This window comes from Sinocyclocheilus grahami, unplaced genomic scaffold (genome assembly GCF_001515645.1).
Source record: "Sinocyclocheilus grahami isolate Dianchi unplaced genomic scaffold, SAMN03320097.WGS_v1.1 scaffold124.1, whole genome shotgun sequence".
NCBI lineage: Eukaryota > Metazoa > Chordata > Actinopteri > Cypriniformes > Cyprinidae > Sinocyclocheilus > Sinocyclocheilus grahami.
Genome location: NW_015505303.1, coordinates 1,922,348 through 1,950,305, shown reverse-complemented (window position 1 = coordinate 1,950,305; position 27,958 = coordinate 1,922,348). Strand labels below are relative to the sequence as shown.

Below are 27,958 nucleotides of genomic sequence, written 5' to 3'. Positions count from 1 at the left end.
ATTTTTCTGCAACATGAAATTAGAGTTATTTGGAGAATAAACCCTCTTAAATGTCCCTATACGTACTGGTGTGTGTGTGTGTGTGTGTGTGTGTGTAAAATTTGTTTTTGAAATCTTTCATATTCTGTGTGCGGGTCAGTTCACAGCAGTGATAGAAATTAATCTGTTCCAATAAGTTTAAATTGATTTTTACATTTTATGGGCATTTTTACCTTTATAAATTTCAAATTCTTACATTTAATCAGTCAATTAGAATAAAAGACATTTGGGCTGTTACCAAACAAATGATATCAGTATCAAAATTCATCTTTGCAATGCAGAGGAAACACAGAAGCTGCCTGGGATGAATTTCCCACACAGAGGGACATGAATGCATTTAACCTGCAGGTGCAAATGCATAAATATTTTTTTGTTATTTTAAACAAAACATTGAATACTGATATTTAAAATTATTTTAAAAATGAAAAACCACCAGTAGATGGCAGCAAGTCACTGTTAAGAAGTGAGTCATTGCGATTGAACCGAATCATTTAAACGGTTGATTCATTCACAAGGAACAAAACACCGTCATGTTGCACAGAGACACAAAACAGCGCTGTGACTGTATTCGGAATGATTTTTGTTGGCGAAATAGAGCAAAAACAAGCAATATGGTGTCTAAAACGTAAATCTCTTAATTAACTTATTGTTTATTGAATTCAATGTCACATTTGTAATCATGGTAATTTTTGGAGAAAAACAGCACTCTTCGTGTGAAATTGAATAACTATATGAAGTGGTATAAAATTTTCTGCCATGTAACAGAATATGTTGACATGCTTTAATGTTCAAAAAACACCTTATTTTTCAAATACTGTACTTTATTGTAAGTCCTCTATGCCCCGCCTCTCTCAAACGCTTCATTTTCTACAAAGTCCCTCCTTCCGACAAGCGCAGTCTGCTCTGATTGGCCAGCTGACTCAGTGCATTGTGATTGGCCGAACACCGCAAGCACTCATCGGAAATGTAACGCCCCTTACCATAATCACGTGCTTCATCTTTCAAAATAAATGTAAAGAATGAAAGGGGAACAGAGTCTCGTGACTGACACACAGTGATGAAGCTGGTATGTGTTTGCAAGCCACGGTTAAGACAGCTGCCTCCACTTTGAGCTCTCTCGCTCTCTCTCTCACACGCGCGCACGCACACACACACGATGCGCAAAACTCTGCATTTGAACAGTCAATAGCAAATACTTAAACTAATAACAAAACAGTAGCTGATTCAGAAGCGCCAGATTGTCATAGTAAATTCAGAATTACCTCCTCTCCTAGGTTCACGAAACGGTCGTCCATAAAATGCATTGCTGTTCTGTTGTAAGTAATCTTGAAGATTCCTAATTGCATCTACTTCCGGATGGCCAAATAAAGTGCTTTTGCACTGAAACACACAGCGTCTCCCTGAGATGGCTGCTTCAACACTAACTGCGGTTACTGAAAAAACGCCGCCTTTCTTTGCGTGCACATTTGGGCAGCATTATGCAAATATTTCCACATAGTGAGGTAGATATGTGGGGGCGTGTTAGAACGAGCCGTTTTAGGGGGGCGTGGCAGAGTCTTAACTTTGATAAAGAATATCTCTTTGGTTTTGAGACTTTAGTCTTTGCAACTTCAGGGATCTTATCTATGCACAATCAGCTTGTAACACTCCAAAGAGAAAGGAAAACTTGAAATCGCATCATATGACCCCTTTAATAGACTTGAATCATGCAGTGAAAGAAAACACGCTAAATGCGCACACGCACTAGTTTAGACTTCACATAATGTATGCATGCGTTCTGTAGGGATGTTTTGAATGGTTTTTGCAAAATACTCGATAATGTCAAATCGCACATAGTTAAAACAACAATTACGATATTATCGCAGACGATATATATCGCACACCCCTAATTGTCATGCGCATTTTGATCGTAATGCCGGTTCTGTAATCAGCAGGAAATCATCATCATGTGCTTTCAGATGGAGCAGAGCTTACTACACATAGCCGTAGTTCACTGACAAGTTACGCAAAAAAAAATCGCAGACGATTTTATTGCGCAATTATGAAATCGAAGAAATCGTTCGTGATAATGACAGCTGGTTGCATAGCTTCTCAGTGAACTACGGCTCTGTGAAGTAAATGCTGCTCCATCTGAAAGCATGTGAAAATACCAAATTTAATAACATATTTTTACTCCAAACTCACTTCATAACGTCAGTCAAGTGTTTGAAATAAATCCTTCTGTGAGATGATGTGGCTTCTTACACAGAATAAGGCACGCAACATATTTCATAGTATTTAAGCAGTGATAAAGGCATTGCATTATATACTTTATTTTAATGAAAATTATAATAATAAGAACTCAGATAAACCGTGTGTTTATTAGTCACGTTGAATCAATGAAAGCAGTTGAATCTTCTGTTTATTCAGCTGCAGCGATAGGCATTTTCTGGGTTTCTTCTGCGAGGCATATTTGGAGTTTCAGCGCGAGTGCGCCCTCTAGCCTTTGGATGGAGATTTACTGTTGATCACAGAACTGTGCTTCACTGAAAAATACGCATGACAATCGCAGCTTCTGTCGAATAGCGATCTCGATTCCATTTCGATTTATCGTGCAGCCCTAATATTGACTAACTTTCTTTCTGTGGTATTTTTATGCACAATGGCGTTTAGTCTTTCACAAAACATAGCTAACATAGGGACATTATAACTAGCCACCATATTGATTTACGGTTTTAAATGTCAAGCGCTTTTTTTTTTTTTTTAAAGTCTGGTCCCTGTTTTTATACAGTCTATCATCTATGGTCTGGTCCAGCGTTTATCGAGTTGTGTGTCAGTATTAATGGTCCCTGGGGAAACACGGTGTTCCGTGTGTAGTTACAGTAAATGGACTAAACAAATAAATAATTTGCCTCGAAAATTTTTTGTATTCGAGGAATCATTTCAGCCCTAAGTGTATGTTTATCTTGAAATATTACTGACAATATAAAATGTAGCCTATTTTTGCATTTACTTCATAAAACATTAAAGATTTCTTAGCTAAAAGATGTGTACCACGTTTTTAGAATTAGGCTATACTAAAAGTCATTTTACTTGCTAAAATCATTAACTATTATTCAGAGGGGAGAAGGCATTTGGAAGATTGTGAATAACGGGTTTTTGTTTTTTCCTTTTCCTCCAATCATTTCCAGCAGTTGGTCCTAGCAGAAACACCAGTCCGTGATATTTATGGAAATAAATAATTTTAGTCATTGTAATATTGGCAGTTCAGCATGGTAGTGAACAAAATGTTGGAACACCTAATAATAACCATTTATATATAGAATAAATTGATTGTTAGTAAATCAGCTGAAGTGTATTTCCTGTGCTAGAACTGAAAGCTTTTGTGTTTTGTGCAGACATATGCAGGCTCTATAGCAGTGCAAGATGTTCAACAAATCTTTTGGTGCTCCCTTTGGGGGAGGGACAGGAGGATTTGGGACTACTTCAACATTTGGGCAACAAAGTAAGTTAATATGTATGCTATGGTATTTTATATGTAAAGAAATTTGAGAACTAAGAATTAATACTGTACAGAGACAAAGAATTTTGTTACTTTTGTCATCAGATACTGGATTTGGAGCAACAGGAGGCTTTGGATCATCAGCATTTGGGGCAACAAACAACACAGGGGGACTGTTCGGGACCACCCAGAACAAACCTGGTATGCTGTTTTCTGTAGGTGTATGCAGAATCTCAGAGCCATCTTTAAATGCTCATAGAATCTATCAGTTTTTAAAACATTGTTTTATTTTTTATTTGCTTGTGTTTGTTCCTTATGTAAGATTTAGCTTTCATTTATTTGTGTAGATGTAACATGACAATGTGATCCTGCCTGTTGGTTTTGCAGGACCAGTAGTTCTCACTAATTTGATTTTACTCTGCATGTTTGTCATTTGCAAAATAGAGCATGATAGTGATGACTTAAGCTGCAACAAAACAAAAAAATTGCTGCTGACTAAATCATCTCAAAAGTGAGTTTGCTAATAATGAATGAATCCAATTCAGTCAAGTGGTGACTCACTGAGAAAACTTGGCTGACAATTATTGATTTAAAGGTGGTTTTGAGGAAAGATTGTTTGTTGATTGTTGTGATTATTTACAAACTGATGTGCTATTGCTTAAGAGTAGTCCCATAAGAATGTTGTATTTGGTCAACAGTGTGATTTGTATTCAAATTTGTGTCTGTCCTCAAGGTGGCCTATTTGGCTCAAGCACCTTCAGTCAGCCTGTCACATCCTCCACCAGTAGTGGGTTTGGGTTTGGTGCTACCAGTGGCACATCAAACAGCCTTTTTGGAAGCACCAACACTGGAGGTGGAGGATTGTTTTCCCAGCAGAATAATGCCTTTGGTGCCAACAAACCAGCCAATTTTGGCAGTAAGTTTCGTGCAGCATTCCAATGTAGCTATAAATTGTTTGATTTATTGTAGAAGTAGTGTCTTGGATTAAAAGAATAGCTCAGACATAATGGACCTAAGTAACTGTTTCAATTGCTTTGCAGCTTTCGGTACCAGCACCAATAGCGGTGGATTATTCGGGACAACCAACACAACATCCAACCCTTTTGGAGGAACATCAGGCTCTTTGTTTGGGTCATCAAGTTTCACTGCTGCTCCCCCTGGCACAACAATCAAATTCAATGTTCGTTTAGAAATTATTATACTTTTTTTTTTTTCTTTTTTTTTTTCTTACTGGTAATTTAGCTACTTTTTCGTACATGGTTTTTTACCTAAATCTTTTGCGTTTTGCTGCAGCCACCAACTGGGAGTGACACAATGGTAAAAGGAGGTGTGACAACCAGCATCAACACCAAACATCAGTGTATCACTGCCATGAAGGAATACGAGAGCAAATCCCTAGAGGTAGGTTGGATTCTCTTGTTGTGATAGTTGTTTTAGTACTTGGCAGCCTGCTGAAATAATTGTCACAAGCACTGTTTGTCAGGTGCTTTGATAAAGCAGAGAACAAAATGTGTAACAATTCTGTTGTCTAGAGTTTTGAAGATTTAAAGCCATGATGAAATATCTATGCCTTTCTTTCCTTGATTTTAGGAATTAAGGTTTGAGGATTACCAGGCAGGAAGGAAGGGTCCTTCCAACCCCATGGCAGCTGGCACGGGTGGCCTCTTTGGTGCAGCAGCCACAGCTACTCCCAGTACTGGCACTGGACTCTTTGGATCCTCAACTCCAAACACTGGCTTCAGCTTCGGCCAGAACAAGACCTCATTTGGCACAAGTAATTGGTTCTTCCTTAATTTTTTATTTGGATTTTTTTTTGTGTGTTGAAAAAGTGTGCTAAGTCTTTGCACTGCAGGCACCGGGGCCTTTGGTACAGCTACAGGAAGTTTGTTTGGCCAGCCGCAACAGCAACAGCAACAACAACAGCAACAGCAACAACAACAACAGCAAGGTTCCAGTCTCTTCAAACCATTTGGCTCAGCTACCACCACCCAAAACAACACTTTCTCCTTTGGCAACAGCAGCAGCATGGTGAGTTCCAGCAGTAGTAAATGTCTGCACTGACTTACTAAATATTCTTAACTGATCTTATTAATCTAACATCTGGGCCCGTATTCACAAAACATCTTAAGGCTAAAAGAAGCTTATAACTCGCCGATTTAGGAGAATATATTAAAAATAATGGGTGTGTCCATCCTAAATTTAGGACTCCTACATTTTTGCTCCGAGTATTTCTCAAAGTGTTTTAGCACTAAAACTAGCTCCTAAATCTGTGAAAGGTTAGGAGTAGTGAAGAGGACTCCTAAGTCACTAAGACCAAGCCACAAACTATTCCTAAAATGGCTGTTGCTGGCAATCTGTTTCTGAACGTAAACATTTGATGATAATGACCTTTTAAAAAGCTATCACCTTTGGTTTTGAAGGTTACCCCAATTCCAAATTTTCTTTTGATTTATATCCTGTTTTCATTAACCATTTTGGCAAGAAGTAACAGCTGTTCTTGCGGCCAATATATATATATTTTTACATTTGCATGTCTTACTATCAGCCAAGATTATTCTACTCTGTTAATTAAAAGGTAATTAAAGCTAATTGTTTTTAAGAAGCATGTAAGAGGCTGACAAAAAGCTGAACATACACTTATCTAATTAAGTATATGCCCCCCATCAAAATTTGTTAATACTTTACTATATTTAAGCAGTGACGGCTCGTGGGATTTAAAGGGGTCATATGATGCTTTTTTTTAAAGATAATTTTGTGTATTTGGTGTAACAGAATATGTTGACATGCTTTAGAACGATTTTGGAAAATCTAATTGCGATTTATTTATTTTTTATTATTATTTTATTATTTTATTTTATTAATTTTTTTAACCAAGATTGCGATTTAATATTTTTAAAGCTCTTTATGTTCTGTATTATTCAACAAAGACAAGCTATAAATCATTGTATAGTATGCCCAACACACAGCATAGAGAGAATAACATTATTATTATTATTATTATTATAATTATTCTCTCGCTGTTATTTATTTATTTTTTGTGGGTTTAATGCTGTCCGCTAAGGCATAGGACACGCAGTCTGTCCTCCTCACCAACGACATTAAACACCGTGTCTACACCGGACGCGAGCGGCAAAATACAGTAGAACCATTATAATCAGTGACGCTGTCTACACTGGATGCGACGCGACACGACAAAACCCGACATTAAACTGATGTCTTGTTCTATTTATGTCATACTGACACAAAGATAAAATGATTTGCAAAGGTCGCTTTGTCGCATCCAGTGTAGAGCAGTTGCGTTGTGACGCGACTACTGTAGCGTCTGGTATAGACCCAGTGAGTGAAGCCGAGAGCAAGATATGCCTCGTCATATTTTCTGCATTTAGCTTTTAAATGACCAGCACCTGCCTGGGTCTGTGCGACTTCATCTTCGGCTTTTCTCTTCGCTTTCACACACCGATCCATCTCCCATTCTGAGTTACGTCCTTTGGCTGTTTACCGTTTTATTTATTTTCTTTTTCTGCTAATGGCCCGCGCTCGACTTGAAGCAGCGCTGCTTAGACCGATGGGTGTGTCATCAAAGTACTGCGAGAGCTATAAGAGAGCGCGGACGTCTCCTTATGCTTTCTCTCGCCGTACTTTGATGTCATACACCGATCTGATCTTCAAGTCGAACACACCTCTTTACTCTCGCGTGTCACGTGACCGTGTAATCGCAGCCTCTGCGATTGAAAAATCGCGTTATTTCATATCACGATATTATCGCAAATGCAATTAATCCTTCAGCCCTACATAAAATGCATTGCTGTTCTGTTGTAAGTAATCTTAAAGATTCCTAAATGCATCTACTTTCGGAAGGCCAAATAAAGTGCTTTTGCTTTCACCTAGAAACACACAGCGTCTCCCTGACATGCTGCTTCAACACTAACGGTTACTGAAACCACGCCTTCTTTCTTTGCATGCACATTTGAAATAAAGGTGCTTCACGATTCCATAGAAGAACCTTTTTGTCTAAATGGTTCCATAAAGAACCTTTAACATCTGAAGAACCTTTCTGTTTCACAAATGGTTCTTTGTGGTGAAAGAAGGTTCTTCAGATTATAAAAAGGTAAGAAAGTGATGGTTCTTTAAAGAACCTTTGACTGAATGGTTCTTTGTGGAACCAAAAATGGTTCTTCTATGGCATCGCTTGAAGAACCTTCTGAAGCACCTTTATTTTTAAGAGTGTAGTGACGTAGATATGTGGGGGCATGTTATAACGAACCGTTTTAAGGGGGCGTGGCAGAGTCTTAACTTTGATAAAGAATATCTCTTTGGTTTTGAGACTTTAGTCTTTGCAACTTCAGGGATCTTATCTATGCACAATCAGCTTGTAACACTCCAAAGAGAAAGGAAAACTTGAAATCGCATCATATGACCCCTTTAAAATAGAGACACACTAATTGTATTGGTCTGGGATCCCTGCCGATTATTATTAGTATTATTATTAGGGATGCACCGATACCACTTTTTCCAGTACTCGCCCGATACGATAATTTTATTTTTGGTACTTGCCGATACAGATTACCGATACCGATATTTTTGTTGCATTTGTAAATTTTTTAAATATTGGGTACAGAAACCAAAAGGGTATGTATAATGTTAGTTGGTTAACTTCATTTATCAAATAGATACAGTCAAACCAAAATGTATTCAGACACCTTCAACATTTCTCACATTATCACAGTTTATTCGCTATAGTTTAGAAAATGGTAATAAAATATGACAAGAACTCAGTTAAACTTGGTCAGAACAAATTCATCTTGATAAAGTTAGATAATTTTGATAGAAAGGTATGTAATAGATTACAATCAACCAAAAGTTATTCAGACAGCTGTTAGTATGACAGTATTTACACAACTATGAATACTTAGTCAGGCAACCCTTAGCCTTAATGACAGCCTGTAGTCTCCTGGGCATGCTGTCATCCAGCTTCATGCAAACCTCAACTTCAGTTTTTTTCCCAGACTCGGTCTGAATAATTGTTGGACCCAAATTTGTATCAATTTTACTGGTAGTCCACTGTAGGAAGAATTTTTGGGTATGATTTGTCACAGTTTACTTTATTTTGCTATCCCCACTTACATAAATGAACTATAGTGTCCTGCACCCACTAGTAAAACAAATATCAAAAATTATATCTGGTCTCTGAATCATTTTTGGTTTCACTGTAGATCCTTCGGTTATTTTCACACTTAATTATGCCCATTAAAATGTATTTTACAAGTTTTTGTTACTTTCACTGTTTTATGCCCATTAAAATGTATTTTACAAGATTTTGTTACTTTCACTGTTAATTTTTTTGCTCTATGGTACATCTTTAATTTAATAGCATTAGAGCTTCTCCATTGCAGCGGCTTAGTACTGTAATCACGCGCTTTGCTGTAATAATGCAGGGAACCACTCGTTATAAATCTCCTTACTGTGATATTTTCAGAAATAGAAGTCGCGTGTTTTCATCTGAAACGTGCTGCGATTTATATTCCAAAGCCACTCATATAATGCAGAAACACTCAAGCAAGCAAAACACACGTAACGCATGCAGGTATTTGTACTGGTGTAGAATGAGAGGACAGTAGTACAGCGCATTTTCTCACTTTCGCCAGAAAGTCGTGTATGCCTAAGGTTTTTGACATATCTGACCGAACTACAAACTTTCCAGTGATGTCTGTGAGAAAGATATATTCACTCGACAAGCTCGCACATCTGCGCGGCCGCACGCTCAATCCACTCAGCGTGCTTTGTTTATCAGCTCGCGCAGATCAGCTATACAGGCGTTAATACTGAACGTTTAACATTATATTCATTGCATACATATACTTCGTAGTAGTCATCCTTAACTCCTTTCTGTTGTCTGTGTTTCTTTGTTTGAATATGGCGCTTATCACATGCTGTGTGGTATCGGGGTTTGGTTTCGGGGCATTTTAACGAGTACAGGAGACCAGTATCGGGCCCGATATCGGTATCGGTGCATCCCTAATTATTATTATTAGTAGTAGTAGTATTTGCTTAACCACTTTTTGGTTGCTTTTAGTCAGAAAACGTAAAGAAAACGACACGCATACATACAGCAAGATAATATAATTTCATTTACCTGGCCTAACACTTGAAACAAATCTCCATCCCTTCTTAAAAGTCTGTGTTAAAAGAGAGCTGCCTGTTGTGCCATTTAATTAAGCTGACTGCTGTAGCCTATATCCAGCTTAGGCATGTTCTCCCTTTATTTTTAATTTACTGTTTGAATGATAGCTTGGTAAATCTGTTGGCGATCAAATATTCAATATCGCTACTCATAAGTACTTGGTACATTATCAGCGCAGCGGGAGATGTTCAAACTAATATCACGTAATTTACGTCTCTAGGATGATTGGTTGATATCAGAAGGGAGGCTAGCCTCCCCTACGAGGTTTCTTTTCTCAACACTCCTCAGTGCTGAAAGTGAACACTAGATGGTGATTGGCTAATTTTTTTTTACCAGCGGAGGCACAAGAGCTCAGCTCTCCCCCGGCCTCCCCCTCCCCTTCTCTATCATTAGCGGTTGTAATTTCATCAGCAGATTCGGCACATTCACAATAGAAAAGCGGCGCTTTCCAGCTTCAGTAACATGTTATGGTATTACAGCTGTGAAATTACAAAAAAAAATACATATTCTGAGACATGAACTGAAATTAATTGTGAATTTTATTAACATTAGATCGTCGTCCTCCCATTTTCACTTCAAAATTTTGGGGAAGCTGTGCTTCCCCCGATGAGCCGCCACTGTATTTAAGGGTGGATAATTTTATCAGTTGTTTAATGCAACAATACATAACTACAATAACTTTGTCTAGTGCTCTTATGAAAGTTTATAGCATGATTTGTGAAAATGTAACTGTACTGAATGACATGGCATAGACTTCTTCATGGCTAGTTTTTGCGTCATTTCATTCTGTAACCTACTTGTTCTACAGATCTGTGTGTACTAGTGTTAAATGCTACTGTTTTTGACAGCGTTGATAACGTTTATGACAGATGATATCATGGTAATTTTTGCGTTTTGTATTCTGTCAGCAAAAACCTGTCCATGGGCTTTTTTGATTGCTTTCAGTTTAAGTTCCGGCGATGCAGTGTTGCCAGATATTGATACTAAAACAAACAAAAAACTAAAAATAAACCAAAATCATTTCCAATCTTTTGCAAATAAGATAAAATAAAGATTCTAACTCTAAACTGCGACTTCCTACTTTATTAACTTTCTAAAGTGTTAAATTAAGTGGAAAAGACAAGTCCAAAAACGCTTATAATAGCTGGATCTGGCAACACGGAGGATGCGCCCGCGCCCTCTCTCATAGTGATGGGAAGTTCGGTTCTTTTCCGTGAACCGGTTCTTTCAGACAGTTTGTTTCAATGAACCGGTTCATCGGTTCTTTTAGGGCGTCAGTCATAGTAGGCAATCTGTTCGGTAGCTTCACGCTGAATCATCAGCTCATCGGTTCTCAAATCGGATGTGTCTGAAAGAAACGGTTCTCGGTTCAGTGTACTGGTGTTCCGAAAACCGATGCAACCGGTTCTTGACTTGAGAACGGCGAGTCAAGCCTCTGCACGCACGTTCAGTATATCATTAGCTGCTCTACTCGTGTTCATGTTCTATTTACTACAAACTCAATTTGTGAATGTGTCCTCGTTAACTATAATTACAGTACAGGTATTTCATAAATCGTCCCTTATTCCTATTAAACAAAGTCTTAATTATTGTCCAACTTCCCTGACAAACCCCTTTGGCCTATAACCTAACAGAATCTTCAACTGAACAAAGTACACAGATTAGATCCATTCATCTTTTTAAAAAAAAGTAAAATAAAATATATTATCACACTTATAACCGATGTATAACAAAATACTTGGATGACATGCTTTTCGTCCGCTTGAAAAATTACACGCATGTGCAGTATCATCAGCTCATCGGTTCTCAAATCGGACGTGTCCGAAAGAAACTGCTCTCGGTTCAGTGTACTGATGATCCGAAAACCGATGCAACCAGTTCTTGACTCGAGAACGAGAACTGCTCCAGCAGTGGGCGTGTACGTTCGTTACCCGGCACGCTGCACACATGCTGCTCTGCTCGTGTTCATCTTCAGTTCTCTCTTCACAGCAGTTCAGTCAGTGTACTGTTTAAGTAAATGAATTACTCCGGGATATTGGTTTATTTTGACTCCGGGAAGTGTCAGCCACGTTAAAAAAATTAACTTAAGTAATTTGTGGATTAATGCTTACTGGAGATGCGAATGGTTTCAAACGATTCAGTCTGATTTGGTGAACTGGTTCAACCGGTTCACTAAGAAGAACTGGTTAAATCGAGCGATTCGTTCGCGAACCGGTCATCACTACTCTCACAGCTCTCTCAAGCCTCGTTCACTTCAGGAGTTTAACAGCAAATTAGTCAAAGAACACATTTTATTTTTGAACATGAAAAATTTACCGAGGTCCGGACCTCGGTGGCCTCATAGCTGGTTACGGGCCTGATAACAAATGCTTCAGTTAAGAACTATGGTACATGGCCTTCAGATATTTCAAAAGATGGCATAGATTAAATCATTAAGAGCCTGATGAACTGTTAAGGAGTAAGACATAAACAATATCAATATAAGAAAATGTTAAATTAGATTGACTTCCCATGGCATGTTGAATTAGAACATTCTGTCAAACTATGGCTTATAAGTACCTAAATAATAGGCTATAAAATATATATTTATGTATGTATGTGTATATAGAGTGGGGCAAAAAAGTATTTAGTCAGCCACCAATTGTGCAAGTTCTCCCACTTAAAAAGATGAGAGAGGCCTGTAATTTTTATCATAGGTATACCTCAACTATGAGAGACAAAATGAGAGCATGACCTGGGACTCTACTAAAACAGTTCACACTTTAACCTAGTGCTGGGCGGTATACCGAATACCGGTTTTTATTTTTGTTATGATATGAATTTTGAAAATACCGGTATATGTCACTTAAACAGTGTTCGGAACGCGACACTGTTTAAAAGGGGTGTTGCACTGTGGTGAGGGAACAGCTGTATGTGTTACTAAGCGTGACAGTTCCGAAACTAAAGCTGTAGAACTAATAGAACGTGATGACACAGAAGAACTCATCCACAATATCCACACTGACCGCCACAAATATCCACCGCCCCCTGCCATCAGCTCCCATGTCTCACACACATGAGCGTGACTTTAGCACTAGATTTAGTAACTTTCAGACCCTTTTAGCGGATTTTTTACATAGAATATTCATACTGACAAACCTAGCGACTTTTTTGTATGAACCTTAGCTATGGTTCAGTTGGAAGATTTCGCCAGTGCTGTCCCGCGAACGCGAGGTCTGACTTTCCCGAAGAAGTGTCACCTCTCTCGGCGTCTGTTATGTGCAGTGAGCGGAAGAGAAGCAGCGCATTCAGTTGGCCGCACCGCAACCGACTCGTCAATAAAGGAGTACAAAACAGCGTTTCCTAGCACCTGTCGCTTACTGATTGTTTGGAATTATAAATATGAGCGTATTTCATCTGTTAATATCACATGCACTTTTTTGTTTGTTGTTTTTTTTAGTTTGTTACTCAAGACGCAGGCAGTGCGCCGCATGAGAAAAAAAGTAATATAGCCAAAACAACCGCATAGCCGCTCTTTAGTGTAGATGCATGTTGATTTTATCAGACGATGCTGCGATTATAAATGAGTGACTCCTGGTTAACATGTATTAAAAGGGGTCATGTTTAGTCACTATTTAGTGTGGTATTTTTTGACTATTCACTCCTCATGACAGTAAAATAGGGCATTCGAAGTCAATATACTGCAGTATTTCCTCTCTCAATCAGTAGAAAATATGGTTAACATGCATGGAAAAAAAAAATACCGTCTTGTATTTTTAATTTTTAAACCTTTATTTGAATATGGCAACATAATATTGTGCTCTACAATATTTCCATGAATAAATCTCTGACTTAGACTATCAGCCAATCACTGTGTGCATAGTTAGTAAGTATGCTGACATCATCCATAGCAACGAGGTCAACCCCGCTCTTACTCTTGGCCTAAGACTTCTCTCTATTTCTTAGTAAATGTTTCTCAGCAGCTTTGTGAATAGGTTTTAAGAGAAAACTCGTAGCTAAAAACTTTTACTGCTATTTAGGAGAACTCTTAGTGGTAAGGTAAAATATTTTGTGAATACGAGCCCTGGTTAATTCTGCGTTTCATCCAATATTTTATTTTTAAGGGGCTGTTTGGCAACACTGCTGCCTCTCAGGCTGGAGGACTGTTTGGAAACACTAACACAAGTACGGCCGCAGGCTTCGGCACAGGAATTTTCGGGCAAACGAACACTGGCTTTGGGAATGTGGGAACACAGGTGACTTCTGGAGAGGCTACAGTTACCTCTCTTTTTTTGTACCTTTCTCTCTTCTGTATTTTTAAAAAGTAAATTTTTAGGTTTTCAAATGTAAGTTAGATTTTTTTTTGCATTGTTTTTCTAAATGGTTAACTTGTCATCTTTATTTCACAGAATCTTTTTGGTAATAAGCCTGCTGGATTTGGCGCCACCACAACTAGCGCACCCTCCTTTGGAACAGGCACTGGTCTGTTTGCAAATAAGCCTACGCTTACTCTAGGGACTAACACAAACGCCTCAACCTTTGGTAAGCCTTTAACAATAAAGTTGTATGAAGTTAACACTGACTAGTATTTGCTGTAATCAAATTATTCCCAGTTTTGGTGAAGAAAGTGGTTGGCGCCATTTCACCAGTGTGCACTTAGATCTGATCTAGAAATTCCGATATATTTCTTCTCAAATGTCAATGTTGGTGTACTTTAAAGGATTTGGTGCAACCGGTACTGGTGTGGGTCTCTTTGGGAGCAAAACTGCTACGACAGGCCTGGGAACAGGACTGGGAACTGGCTTTGGAGGAGGTATGTTTTGGGGTGCATGATTTTTGTTGTCATTTGTTATTGTAAGAATGAAAACATGGTTTCTAAGTATTAGTCTGTATTTTCAGCTGTAGGAACTGGCCAGACATCATTGTTTGGGAACAACCAGAACAAGCTGGGCTCCACCCTAGGGTCAGTGGGCACCTTCGGGACTGGAGGCTTCAACACTGGAGCCAACACTCTGAATTTTGGTGCTCCTCAACAGCCTGTGGGTCAGTGCAGATGCTTCATAAATTATTTCATTCCCATAATTGGTTGTAGTCATGTTAAATTGAGCACTTCATGTGAGGTAGATCTCTTTGAGATTCTGTCAAATAAATAACTGGTATACTATGTTTTGTTCACAGCTCTGACTGACCCTAATTCATCAGCTGCGCAGCAGGCTGTCCTCCAACAGCAGATCAATGCATTGGCCTACTCTCCTTTTGGAGACTCACCCCTCTTCAGAAATCCACTGTCAGACCCAAAGAAGAAGGAAGAGGTTTGATTTTACCGTTTACATGGTGCTTGCACATATTGGTTATTTTAATAGATTAGTGAGTGGCTCCATAAAAGACCACTTGTTTTTTTTCACCATTTAGCACAGTACATTCACTGCTAACATATTTTCTGCATCATTAGCGTCTGAAGCCCACAAATCCAGCTGCCCAGAAAGCCCTGACTACCCCTACTCAGTACAAACTGACCCCTCGTCCTGCCACCCGTGTTCGTCCCAAAGCTCTGTCCTCCTCAGGCTCCTCCAAATCTCAGCTCTTTGATGGACTTGATGATGATGAACCCTCTATTAACAATGGAGCCTTCATGCCTAGGTAAGAACCTGACTTCATAACTCCAGCTACTCTTATTGTACATGTAGCTCAAGATGTAGTGCACTAACTAAAGTGTTCCTGTCTGCATGTTCTTGTTTTAGGAAGAGCATAAAGAAGCTTGTTTTGAAGAATCTGAATAACAGCAGTCTGTATAACAGCTCTGTGAACAGAGAGGCTGATGACTTGGCCTCTCCTTCAGAATACCCACAAAACGGACTCCGGTAAGTTCACACTAGTTCTCAACCATTACAGTTAGTAAAGATGCAACCATATATTTCAATGTTTTCCTGTCACACGTCAGTCTGAGTATGGATGAAGGAGAGACCAGAGAAGTAACTGTGGAGAGAAGTGGGGAGGATGATCTGGAGGTCTCCAAGTTCTACACAAACCCGATCACCAAACTAATTCCACACGCCCAGCCGAGCCCCTTGCTACAGGACACAATCTCTGAGTTCAACATGCGTGGAACTGCCAGTCATCGCAATGGCCTGGAGGCCAGCAGCGAGGACATCTCTCTAGCAGAGGATTCCATTCAGGAGGAGAGAGATGAGGACCTGGAGGCTCTGAAACCTCCTCACCCAGCTGGTATGCTTGTCTCGGTTGACATTCTTCAAAACGTACACTATACTTGATAGGCTATAGGGTTGTGCCGATAGACGATAGCAGATCTCTTTGTTGATAGTCAAGACGATATTAGGCTCATTCTCCTATTAATGTATTAATAATAATAATAATAATTATTATTATTATTGGGCGGCCCATTATAATTCGGCTATTATCAAATTGCCCCGCTTTTTCATTCAGCACTGTATTTCACACACGCGTGTGCAAATGAGGAGCCTGTAGCCAGTGAAGGAGCCTCCAACCACAAACACAGACACATATCGTCTGCTGATATAAGGTATTTCGTTGCACTTTAACAAGTAATCTGAATGGCCTATATATGTGCAATATTTTAACCGAGCCATCACTAACTGAGTTTAATGCCACAGTTATGTTAGAACGCATCTCATTTTTGTTTCTGTGGCGGTGCGTCGGGCTCATCATTGGGCGCGAGGTCAGGAGCGCTGTATGACTGATGTATCTGTTTAAATTTACTCCAAATATATGAACTTACCTGTTTTAAATACTTTATATTTAACGTGTTCGTTTATGTCCAATATTTAGTGTTAAACTGTTGGTCTTTAAAATAAATCTACTTTTGATTTTCACCGTTGACTGATTTTGCAAACCAGGGGTGCGTTTCCCAAACGCAAATATGGTCGCAAGTTCCGTCGTTACCAATAGATTTCAATGGAACTAACTACCATAGTTTAGCTAACGATGCTTTTGGGAAACGCACCCCAGACTGTTAACTTCGGTGCGTCGATGCAGCAAACTTGTCACAGGATGTGCGGTCCTAATAGCGATGTATGACTGTTGTATCCGAATATATATGAACTAGCTGTTTTAAATATTTTTGTATTTAACATGTTAGTTTATCAGTATGTTTGAAAGTATATTATTTAGATTCGTGGTGCTTCCATAGGCTCCCTCTCTCTCTCGCGCGTGGTTTAAAACACCAAATAGTTATGAAATTATAGGCCTGTCGCGATAATTAAATAACCGTCTAATCGCGATTATTATTGTGCTTTTTATATGAGACAAGGGGGAGTCATACACCAAAAGAAACGGAAGAACACCAGTTTGCTTTTCATGCACTGTATAGCTTATACAGGGCTCCAGACTCATTCTTCCCACTGGTCGCTCTTTTGCAACTAACTATCTCAGCTGGTCGCACGAGCACATGATTTGGTCGCAATATTTTTTATTTATTTATTTTTGCTCTACAGCATGGGATCATTCAATGCATGCTGATGAACTTTTATCAATGTTTATAGTTATATGGAAACGAAAGTGGTTAACATTGAACCCGTTCTTGATCATCAGTAGTATTATTTGTGATTTCAATTTTGTGAATGGGAGTTTCTTTCTCTTTTGCTGTGTTAAGCCATGGGCTTCGGATGCTTTCACTTTCGAATTCGCGATCTTGTTGTCACTGTTTTGCTTTCATGCATCTACACACCTTTAATTTTTTTTTAAGACTGAAACAAAAGATGGATTCATAGTTATTATTAATTAAAACGCACAACAACAATAAATCAGTAAGAACGAATAAGATGAGGCATGGCACACACCACATGCTGTATTATATACCGACTAATAAATTACAGAACATTTAGCAAACACTGAGGAATCAAATAAATAAAAGAGAGCCTCCATAGCGTAATGTGAGGTAAACGGCAAAGATAAGTTTTTCAAAAATGAAAACAAAAAGAAAAGAAAAACTAACGGTGACAGTGCTTGCATGTTTTTTTCCCCCCACAAGAATACCAGCATGTTCACCTTCTCTGGTTTAAGAAGCGGTCTTTTACTTGACTTTCGCTTGAAAACCGTCCATCGTTTCCTCAATGCGCGTTGTTTTTGCTGCGCACACCTTCGCGCTCGTGCTGAGGTGGCGAGTATACTCTCCAAGTGCCGTTTCATTATGCTTTCAGTTTTGTTTGCCGTTTGATGTTTCTCATATGCAACAGAAATTGCAGTGCTTATGAGTTCACCAACGCTGTGGTCGCGCCAGTGCGACCGCACACAAAATTTAGTCGCACAGGCAGAAAAAATGGTTGCAGTCTGGAGCCCAGCTATATCATCTGAAGCCATTCCATATCTTAATGTGAGGGACAGAATTTAGGTTTACAGAAACTCATCTTCCTTCTGCTGCAGCTGTCAGTCATTCTCCGCTCAGTATTCTAACAGCACGTCACGTTCAGTTATGACAGTCAGCACGGTAAAACTCTCTCTCCAAGATGATATATTCCCATTATAATTCTTTAAGGAAGGAAGGAATTATCACAAACAGAAAGATTATTAGAAGCCTTTCTTTTTCTCATGATTTCTATCTTATATTCATAAACGTATTTTGTAAGAATACAAATAGTTAACAGCATAAACGTGTATAATGTGCACCAAAGATTTTTTTTTTCAAGATATTGTTTTTGCTGCTAAATTATACAGTCAGCTAGTTTAATTTCATAGCTTATATATTTTTATTCAAATGTAGTTTTTCTCTGTAATGAGGAAGTGAGTGTTTAGTGGATTGCGTTTAACAAAGGGTTTAAAAGAGTGACCATTAGTTCCACAAACACAGGATTGATATTCTGTAGTGGTGCAGAAAAAAAATAGCGCTGGTGTTGGATCGGTATTGGCCAATTCTTAGAATTGGGAATACTCTATGTAATCTTACACTGCAAAATAATAACTCGAAAAGATTAAAAGATAACATCATAATTATTTACTGAACCCTTAAATTAATCAATTAAATAATGAAAGCCATAAAAACAGACAATTAATCTGCATAATCGCTAAAGCCCTAAAACAGTAGACCGTGACTATTTTTAGACAATCGTCTGCCAAATTTCATAATCATGACAGCCCTAATGAAATAACCTATGACAAGTAAAGAGAATCTCTCTCTTGCCCCCACCCACCCATGCACGATAATATCGTCTATCGGCGATCTCACGGACTGGCGATATGACGATTTGAAAAATGACCATATCGCCCAACACTAATAGGCTACCAATCTTATTCCGAGCTATTTCTGTCCTCTCTCAGGTATAGTTCTTGCCCGTGTGGGCTACTACACCATCCCATCAATGGAAGAGCTGGGAAGGATGTTGAATGAGAATGGGGAGTGTATTGTGGAGAACTTCACTGTCGGCAGGAAAGGTAAAAGTATTGCATGAAGCACCACCGTGCACCAAGAACAAATGATAATCTACACTAGTCAACATTTGAAGTGAATCAAAACCTTTCATCAAAGTTGTCCTAAAACCAAAATGCGGTCTTGTCTTAAGACAAATTTGAATTGTTTTGATCCACTTCAAATGCTGACTACTGTTGGTAGCACATGAGTGGAGCATGACAACAATGTGTTTTGTTTTTTTGCAGGCTATGGGTCAGTTTTCTTTTCTGGTGAAGTGAATCTTACCAACATGAACCTGGATGAGATTGTGCACTTCAGGCGTAAGGAGATAATTGTGTACCCTGATGACAAAGACAAGCCTCCTGCTGGAGAGGGACTAAACAGGTAATGTGCATGGATCGCTTTTGCCTCTTCCTCAACTGCTTTGGTCAATCTTTAAAACTGAGTTTCTCTTTGTTGTTGCAATGTATTTTGTTTCTTGTAACACACAGACGTGCTGAGGTGACTCTAGATGGTGTGTGGCCCAATGACAAGACAACATGCTCTCAGATTAAGAGTCTAGAGAGGCTGACTGAGATGAACTACGAGGGCCGGCTTGAGGCAGCCTCGCGTAAACAGGGTGCCCGCTTCTTGGAATACCGACCCGAAATTGGCTCCTGGGTCTTTGAGGCGTGTCTACTCCACATTCCATTAACTTCTCCATTTTCAATCCACATTTTGTTTTCTGACTGATCTTGAATTGCATAGTTAGCTGATGTCATGTATGAGTCTTGTGAATGTAACCAAATTCTCCTCTACAGGTGGCCCACTTCTCAAAGTATGGACTCCAGGAATCTGATGAAGAAGAGGAAGTCCCCCCAAAGCTTGATATGAAGAAGCTGAAGACGGGTGTTCCACCTGGGATCCCACAGCTTCCACTGACCCAGCAGCAGATGGCGCCACAGGCTCAGGTAGACTGAGGAACACGCTGCGTCTGACACACATTGGTCTTCAGGGCCACTCAAGTTCACTTATACCTGCTGTGCTCCCCGCAGTCCAGAGCAATAATAGCAGCGGGGAGAGCGCAAAGAGATTTAGTGATTCAAATGCTTTTCATTTGTGAAGCCAAGAGATCGGAAGTTATTGAAATGTTGTGCACATGTTTTAAATATTGAGTTTACAGAGAAAGTTCATATAACCAAGGGAGTTGCCTTTTATCTAATTTATAGTTTGTAAAGCTGACTGTTCTTCTTTGCAGTTGAGATTAGCAGGTGCTTTAAATGTAAAGACTAGACTTTTCATTTTCAGTGGAATATTAATCGTTACAGTATTTTCTTTAATAAAAATATTGATTTGTTTAGACCGAATGATAATACAGGGGTAATTCTGAATGTGTTTTGAGTGGAACAAGATGCAGCCAAGCATTATGCTTGGGTTCTTTATCTTTGCCAAAATATGAAGTATGTTTGTATGTTATGATTTTTGTGAAACACACAAGCAAAGAGTTTGTTTGACCATTTGTATTTTAGATTTACTTTTAACAGGTGATTTAAATATTACATTCAGTAATAAAGTCTGTCTAATATTTTACAAATATGAGCTTGTGGGGTTTCAGATTGTTTCGTTGGAAGTATAGCAGTGAAAAATGCATGGGTGGCAGTGTGTGAATTTGTTTTGATTTTGTCATGTATTTTATTGACAAATAAAGGTACAATAAAGAAAATATTTGTGTCAGGACATTTCATGGCTACACAGTGCTTTCATAGCAATGTTTTGAATAGACAGCAACTAGAACCTTGATGTCTATGAAATTATTTAGGTAAAAATTGATTTCTGTTTGAAAGCTTGCTTTCTGTCAACTTTAACTTTGCTGAAGGGGTCTGATAGGGATGAAAAATTAGTTTTAACTGTACTCTGCACTTGGATCAAGAGCGACTACTTGACTTGATCTCTTTGTATCCATATGTGTAGAGTACAGCAGTTCTTGAGCTGCTCAGCCGTGTGTCGGAGTTGGACAGTGACATGGCTGACATTACTCAAGAACACCCGGCAGACAGTGTTTTGGGTGAGGAGGATGGAGAGAGAACTTTGGAGGAGAAGCTGAGATCTGAGACTCCTGCTGAGCATGAGCCAGTGTCTGCATCGAGTCAGATTGCTTCCTCAATGGGCATCAACCCTCATACCTTACAGGTAGCGCGTGTGTAATTAAGTCATAGATTAGAAACGAGTCACATTCTGTTGTTTCAGTTAATGTTGATTTGTTTTCTATACAGATCATGAAGGCCTCTCTCTTTGCAGACGATGATGAATGTGACTTGTTTCAAGAGCATGGTTCTTCAAAGCTCATACAGGATGTGGCTTCCCCCAAAGTCTTGCTTTCTGGAGCTGGTCAGCAATCAAGTATGCCAGCCTAATATATATATAATGCAATTTACATACTTGTGGGAAGTAAACTTCTTGAAAACATGTCTGATATTGTGGCTTTTCTATCACAGTTGGAGCCCTTTTACAAACCAAATTCACCTCAGGAGGAGGACTTTTTTCCCAGTTTCCAGAGGCTCCTTTTAGTGGAATACCTCAGAAGCTTAGCAAGTCACTAGCATCAGAATCTCCATGGCCATCATTGGGTCCTTCCTTCCTGTTGCCGGCCCCTCCTCCAGAACCTACTCTTCGAACTGTGGGGGCCCGCAGGCTAGGGGGCCCAGTCCCTCTGGAGAGCTCCATAACTCTAGGAAAAGGCCATCTGCTGATGGATGCTGCTTTGTTCAGAGGGCGATCTTTCAGAGTTGGCTGGGGTCCCAATTGGACACTGGTGCACTGTGGAGATCAACTTAGTGTCACAGAGGCAATTAAGGAGCAGTCGGCAGAGATAATGGGATTTGGCTTCTTACCCAAACCTACCAAAAGCAAACCGTAAGTTTAGCTTCTTCATAGTTTATCGGTGCAAACAACGCACAACTAAAATGCAGCAGAATTTTTCTCAATTTTTCCTTTCGTTTCATCATACTAGGATCACTGAAAGTCCATTTAAAGTGCGTATGGAGCAGGTGGTCGGCCTGGAGCCCAAACAGTCAGCAGAGAGCCTTGCTCTGTATCACAGACCACTGGAGATTGGTCTAAAGCACAGCACAATCAACACGGAGGACTACTGTCCCTTCATCCAGCCAGCAAAAGGAGTGGATGCTCTGCATGGTTATGCAGAGTGGATTATGGAAGTCAACAAAGATATAGGAGGAGGGGATGGTATGCAGTGCTTTCTTCTTCCTTTCTCAGGAGGATTTATCAATCTATAATCATTTACTCACTCTCAGGTTGTTCCAAACCTTGATAATTTGAAGATTATAGTTAACCAAGCAGTTATTAGACCCCATTGACTTCCATATTATGGAAAAAAAATATTATGGAAGTCAATGGGGACCATAACATTTATTTCTTATATTTAGCAAGTGACAGTAAAATCATTTACAGTGCTACAGAACAGTTAATTTTTTTTATAAATGCTGTTCTTTTTAACTTTCTATTCACTTTTTAAATCTTACCGACCTTAAACCTTTAGACAGTTGTGTTTGTGTATATATAAAATTCTTAATGGATGTTAAATCATTTTAAAATTTAATTTAAATAAATGAATATGCATATTATATATTAAATCCGTTTGATTTTCCACATTAGCTTGTCTGGTCCATTGGCGCCAAGTTTGGACCTTATGTGCTGCTCTTTGGGGTAGTCTTGGTGACCGGGATGTGGAGACTGAGCAATACTCCGATTACCAGCAGCAGCTTGAGAGGCGGAGGAGCTTCTCGCACTGGCTCTCTGAGTGTGCGGCTGAATGCATTGAGGAGGAGGTGGGTCGAGCCCTTCAGCACAGCCAGGCTGAGGCCATATTCAGTTACCTTACCGGCCACTGCATAAGCAAGGCCTGCAAATTGTCCCAGAAGAGTGGTGAGTGTGCACATTTTTTGCTCCTGAATGCTTAATGTCAAGTTGCATGCTGTACAACAACATTAGTGGTTCTAATAAAGATGTTGTTTGTGTGTGTAGGGGACCATCGTCTTGCTCTGTTACTGTCTCAGGCTGTTGGCTCTAAGGTTTGTAGAGATCTATTGGCTCTGCAGCTCAGTGACTGGAACAGCATGCAGACGGACTCCTTCATAGACGAGGACAGGCTGCGAATATTTGCTTTGCTTGCAGGAAAACCAGTAAGTATACCATTAAATCTAGATGCATGTTTTTGGTGTTTACTGTTTATGATTTGAAATGTTTTTTTTTTCTTTTTTTTGGTAAAGGTGTGGCAGTCAACAGACAGTTGTATAAACGTGTGCTCCGAGCTTGATTGGAAGCGGTGTGTTGCTGTCCATCTCTGGTACATGCTGCCTCCCACTGCATCTGTAGCTGATGCACTCGCCAAATATGAATCTGCGTTTCAGGTACCTCATGTCACACTAGGTTTTTTTTTTTTTGTTGTTGTAGTTGTTGGTGTTTTTGAAAAACTATATTAGTTTCTTAGACATTATAAAGTTTCATAAGGAAGGCATTTTTTATTTAAGATTTGTAAATGATTTTGTATGAATTAACTTAAACTCACCAAGGTTAACATTTATTTGATGAAAAATGCTGCATCATTGTGAAATATTACAATAAAAAGCTGCTTTCTATTTTAATATATTTTGAAATGTAATTATGTAATGTAAGCTGCTATTTTCAGCAGCCTTTACTCGAGGCTTCAGTTTTTATGATCCTTCAGAAATCATTCTAATATGCTGATTTGAAGCTAAAGAATTTTTTTTTTGTCAATATTGGAAAAGTTGTTTAAAAGAACAGCATTTATTTGAAATAGTAAAGCTGTTTGTTACAAAACCTTTCTATCACTTTTGAACAAGAATGCATTTTTCCTCAGATATGTATCTCATATATCGATTTAACCGTTGACCATTGTCCGCTGCTCAATAACATTACATTAAGATAAATAAAGTTTAGTTTTTCACCAGAAACACAAACTTATCTATAATGCTTACAAGAATACATCTTAAAATATAATTAGCGGTACAATTAGCATCGAGCTACACTTGAAAATGTATGTGGTTATTAATGTTTTTGCTTAAAGTCCACTTTAAACGTCATTGAATGCTTGTAATAACTTCTGATTGTGATCTGTAGTTGATTTTGGCAGACATGCACTCATTGTATATTTTAGAATGGAATGAACACTAAACCTGCTTATCATTTGTCATAAACATCCTTTATTTTAAAAATATCATTGTTATGATTATGATGTATTTTATGCATACAGAAAATACATCCTAATCATGTCTATTTGCTTTTATATTTCATGTGTATAAAAATATTTTACATCTCCTGCCCATTATACGGATGGGCAGGAGATGCCTGATTGATAGGTCTAGAGTGAACGCGCTCTGACTCATATACAGTGGGGCAAAAAAGTATTTAGTCAGCCACCAATTGTGCAAGTTCTCCCACTTAAAAAGATGAGAGAGGCCTGTAATTTTCATCATAGGTATACCTCAACTATGAGAGACAAAATTAGAAAAAAAATCCAGAAAATCACATTGTAGGATTTTTAAAGAATTATACTCACGCATGTGGAAGAATACAGACAGTGCTTTTAAGATCACATAATTCAGTGGAGAATTAATAGAAATTATATTCTGTATAAATACCATGTGAGAATAAATCTGTTCCCAGATACCAATGATAACAAGAACTCCCCATCCATCCTCTCTTCTCTCTCGGGATACTCTTCTTCGGTTTTCGAAACAGCATCACCATTCTCACCCTTTTTTGCAACAGCAGCTGCTCTGGGCACGTGATCTAATCTCAAATCTAATTGGATGGCCCGAAAAAAAATCGACACACAGGATGAAAAAAAAATCCTCGCTTATACCTGGTGTGAATAGCCCCATAGGGATCTATTGTTTCGATTCAAAAGCATCATCGCGCTGAATTTTTACGTTCAGTGTGAAAAGGCCTTTAATGTTAAAAGCCCTTGTGTCAGTGACTTTTGTTTAATGTCAATGCTGTAAGAAAAATTCTAATAGAATTATGTACCATGGCAACTAGCAACAGCAAATCTGTCATGTTTCTGCATTACCTTGTTGAGAGATTCTTGATCATCTGTGTAATTATATATTTCAAAATGCTGTATTACTGTATTTGTGTGTGTTTCAGGGTTCAGAGGAAGTGAAAAGGTATGCTTGCCCTCCTTTACCTCCTTACGTAGATGAACTCGAGTTGTTGGGTTTGGATGAAGAGATGGAATCCAAAAAGCCACTCTATGACATCTGCTTCCACCTGCTCAAACTTTACAGTGACAGGTTTGTAATAGTGTCCTCTTTCTTTCCTGATTTTTAAGTAATGATGGTGTCCACAGCTGTGTATTTATGCAGGCTGATTTTATCATCTTTTCCTCTCTTTAGGCACTATAGCCTACAACAGCTACTTGATCCCAGCACAGTAACTGCTGATCATCTGGACTACCGGCTGAGCTGGCACCTGTGGAACGTATTGCAGGCTCTTAACTACAACCACCTGTCCACCTCATGCCAGGGCTTGCTGCATGCCAGCTATGCTGCCCAGCTGGAGAGTGCAGGATTATGGGAGATGGCAATCTTCGTGCTGCTGCACATACCTGACTCTGGGTAAGTGTCTGCTCTGTTCGGAGTACTCATTTAGTCCTTGATAGGTTTGATAGGATCAGGATGAGTTGAGTGATTGTACATGAGATGATTTCCAACTGCTTGCAGGCATAGAGAGAGTGCAGTGAGAGAGATGCTCAACTTGCATTGCTCCCTTGAGGAGACGGAAGAATCAGTGGAGAAAGAGCAGTTTCTCACGGAAAAGTTGCTGATCCCCATCCAGTGGATCCATCAGGCCAAGGCCATTCGTGCTTGTAGAGGGGGAGACAAACGTAGTGAGGCTTTGCACCTTTACAAGGCCGGCCATTGGAATCACTGCCATCGGCTTGTCATCCAGCACTTGGCCTCAGGTTTGAATAAACCAAAAGCACGCAAACATGCCTCTCAAAAAACATGTCACGTCTGCAGCAATGCAAGCTACACGCATTCAGTTTGCTGCCCAGTTCTAAACAACACATTTATGTTGTAAACATAAGCAGAACTGCAAGTGGTTTCACCACTGAGCCTTTCTTTGCTGTATCGGACAGCAAAGAAGAAACCATCAGGAAAAAACTGTAAAATGCACTGTAATATATACTGTTAAAAAAAAAATATATATATATATATATATATATACTCGCGCACATATACATACATACATACATACATACATACACACTGTAATATATAATCCATTTAAAAATTTGAATTAGAGACTTTTATGAAACAAAAGTAATTACTTGCCAATTGTTAAACTCAAACAGCACTTTATATTCAATAAATCTGACTGAAACTGCGTGATTTAAGCATTTTTTAGCTATGCTTTAGAGTTTGGGTTACCCAGCTTAAAATTAGACTATACTTTTTGTACTTTTATAGATTTTTTTTTCAAAGGTAATATGTAAATCTGTATTTTCGGTTTGAACATTCTTTTTTTTTTTAGTAGCTTCTGGTGAATTCTGTATGAAACTGTATGATAGTACTAACTGTACTAATTCCATCATCCTGTCTTTTTTCCTCAGACTGCATCATTAACGATAATCATAAGTACCTTCTGGAATTCCTAGAGGGGTTAGCAGTGCCAGAGCGCAGTGTTAAGATTCAGGACTGGGACACGTCTGGACGAGTCTACCTTGATTACATCCATGTCATTCAGACGCTGCAGGACATCCAACAGGTATTCTTGCTGCTCAGGATAGTATGTTGTTCAACTAGAACAAAAGTTTAAGAAACTTCTAATGTGATTGTCTTCTATTTTTATCTCTAGATGGAAAGCCCAGGTTATGAGCTGGAGCGACTGCATACAGAGGTGACGTCTCTCTGCAGTAGAATAGAGCGTCTCCCCTGCTCCAAAGCTAAAGACCGACTTGCACAATCAGGTCCGAAAATCATTTGCTGTGTTTTGTGGGAACTTTATACTGCAATGATGTTGCTGTTAAGTTCATTTCAACTGCTTTCCTTGCTAATTTATGAAACTGGCTAGAAATGATGTTCCTCAGTGCCTCAAGTTTGTAACCTCATTTGATTAACATTAACCCTGCATCTCTCTTGCCTTATAGAGATGGCCAAACGTGTGGCTAACATCCTTCGGGTGGTCTTGAGTCTCCAGCAAGGTGGTGAAGGCACCCCAGATCCCCGACACATCCCTCTTTGCCAGCTTGCGCCACACATTGGACGTCTACCCATGCCGGAGGACTATGCTTTAGAGGAACTCCGCAGCCTTACTCAGTCATACCTGCAAGAGTATGTTATCGGTCACTAAATATCAAGATAAAAGTTTCTCAATCAGTTCTGCAGAAATAACATGAGTCTTGATTGGGTTAACCTTCAGCACTCCAACTATATGGCTGTTTCAGGCCGTGGTTGAACTTTTGATGCATATTTAGGCACAATACTTGTGAATAAAGCATTCCCTTGTGTGTTTGTGTAGGAGCTTTTTCCCCCTTTCAATCCTGTATTGTAGTTATAGAAATGAATGCGTCTTGAATAAAGTATCTCTTTGAATACACCCGTTGATTTCATCTTCCCGAGATACTCGGCGGAAAATGCCAGATTTGAGAACTTTTACATTTGTCTATTTAAGTTAAAAAGTTACATTGTGATCTATCATCTGGTCCATTCAAAGATAACATATATTGTGTTGCTTGTGTGTTTAGAGCCTACGGTGTACTCTGGCCACCAGACAATACATAAAGACTTAATGTAAACATTTTCTTTGGACTGTTCTTTTTCAGTCACGGTGTTTTTAAATCTTAGTGTAACTGTGTGTGTGTATACATTTGTAA

General features: G+C 39.0%; 1 protein-coding gene and 1 long non-coding RNA gene across 2 annotated transcripts in view; one reads left to right on the top strand and one right to left on the bottom strand.

The window, feature by feature from the left end:
- The window catches only part of LOC107590075 (uncharacterized), a 20,728-nt gene extending 14,771 nt beyond the window's left edge, over positions 1–5,957 (bottom strand). Inside the window, exons 1-2 of the long non-coding RNA XR_001609740.1 lie at positions 5,887–5,957; positions 5,516–5,523 (exon numbers count right to left, since the gene is read on the bottom strand). This is a non-coding gene — a long non-coding RNA (uncharacterized lncRNA). The remainder of the gene's footprint in view (positions 1–5,515; positions 5,524–5,886) is intronic.
- The window catches only part of LOC107590072 (nucleoporin 98 and 96 precursor), a 30,157-nt gene extending 2,483 nt beyond the window's left edge, over positions 1–27,674 (top strand). Inside the window, exons 2-33 of the mRNA XM_016278692.1 lie at positions 3,417–3,523; positions 3,626–3,721; positions 4,254–4,436; positions 4,561–4,700; positions 4,814–4,921; positions 5,111–5,294; positions 5,373–5,548; positions 13,805–13,936; positions 14,090–14,222; positions 14,401–14,493; positions 14,580–14,723; positions 14,859–14,992; positions 15,133–15,320; positions 15,422–15,541; positions 15,622–15,905; positions 18,972–19,085; positions 19,308–19,446; positions 19,554–19,731; positions 19,863–20,012; positions 21,013–21,231; positions 21,315–21,441; positions 21,537–21,954; positions 22,052–22,284; positions 22,714–22,983; positions 23,083–23,240; positions 23,328–23,468; positions 25,228–25,373; positions 25,476–25,697; positions 25,803–26,044; positions 26,696–26,850; positions 26,941–27,052; positions 27,233–27,674. Coding sequence (XP_016134178.1) covers positions 3,445–3,523; positions 3,626–3,721; positions 4,254–4,436; positions 4,561–4,700; positions 4,814–4,921; positions 5,111–5,294; positions 5,373–5,548; positions 13,805–13,936; positions 14,090–14,222; positions 14,401–14,493; positions 14,580–14,723; positions 14,859–14,992; positions 15,133–15,320; positions 15,422–15,541; positions 15,622–15,905; positions 18,972–19,085; positions 19,308–19,446; positions 19,554–19,731; positions 19,863–20,012; positions 21,013–21,231; positions 21,315–21,441; positions 21,537–21,954; positions 22,052–22,284; positions 22,714–22,983; positions 23,083–23,240; positions 23,328–23,468; positions 25,228–25,373; positions 25,476–25,697; positions 25,803–26,044; positions 26,696–26,850; positions 26,941–27,052; positions 27,233–27,435 — 5,421 coding nt within the window. The 5' untranslated portion in view covers positions 3,417–3,444 and the 3' untranslated portion in view covers positions 27,436–27,674. The remainder of the gene's footprint in view (positions 1–3,416; positions 3,524–3,625; positions 3,722–4,253; positions 4,437–4,560; positions 4,701–4,813; positions 4,922–5,110; positions 5,295–5,372; positions 5,549–13,804; positions 13,937–14,089; positions 14,223–14,400; positions 14,494–14,579; positions 14,724–14,858; positions 14,993–15,132; positions 15,321–15,421; positions 15,542–15,621; positions 15,906–18,971; positions 19,086–19,307; positions 19,447–19,553; positions 19,732–19,862; positions 20,013–21,012; positions 21,232–21,314; positions 21,442–21,536; positions 21,955–22,051; positions 22,285–22,713; positions 22,984–23,082; positions 23,241–23,327; positions 23,469–25,227; positions 25,374–25,475; positions 25,698–25,802; positions 26,045–26,695; positions 26,851–26,940; positions 27,053–27,232) is intronic.
- Positions 27,675–27,958: the final 284 nt, after the last annotated feature.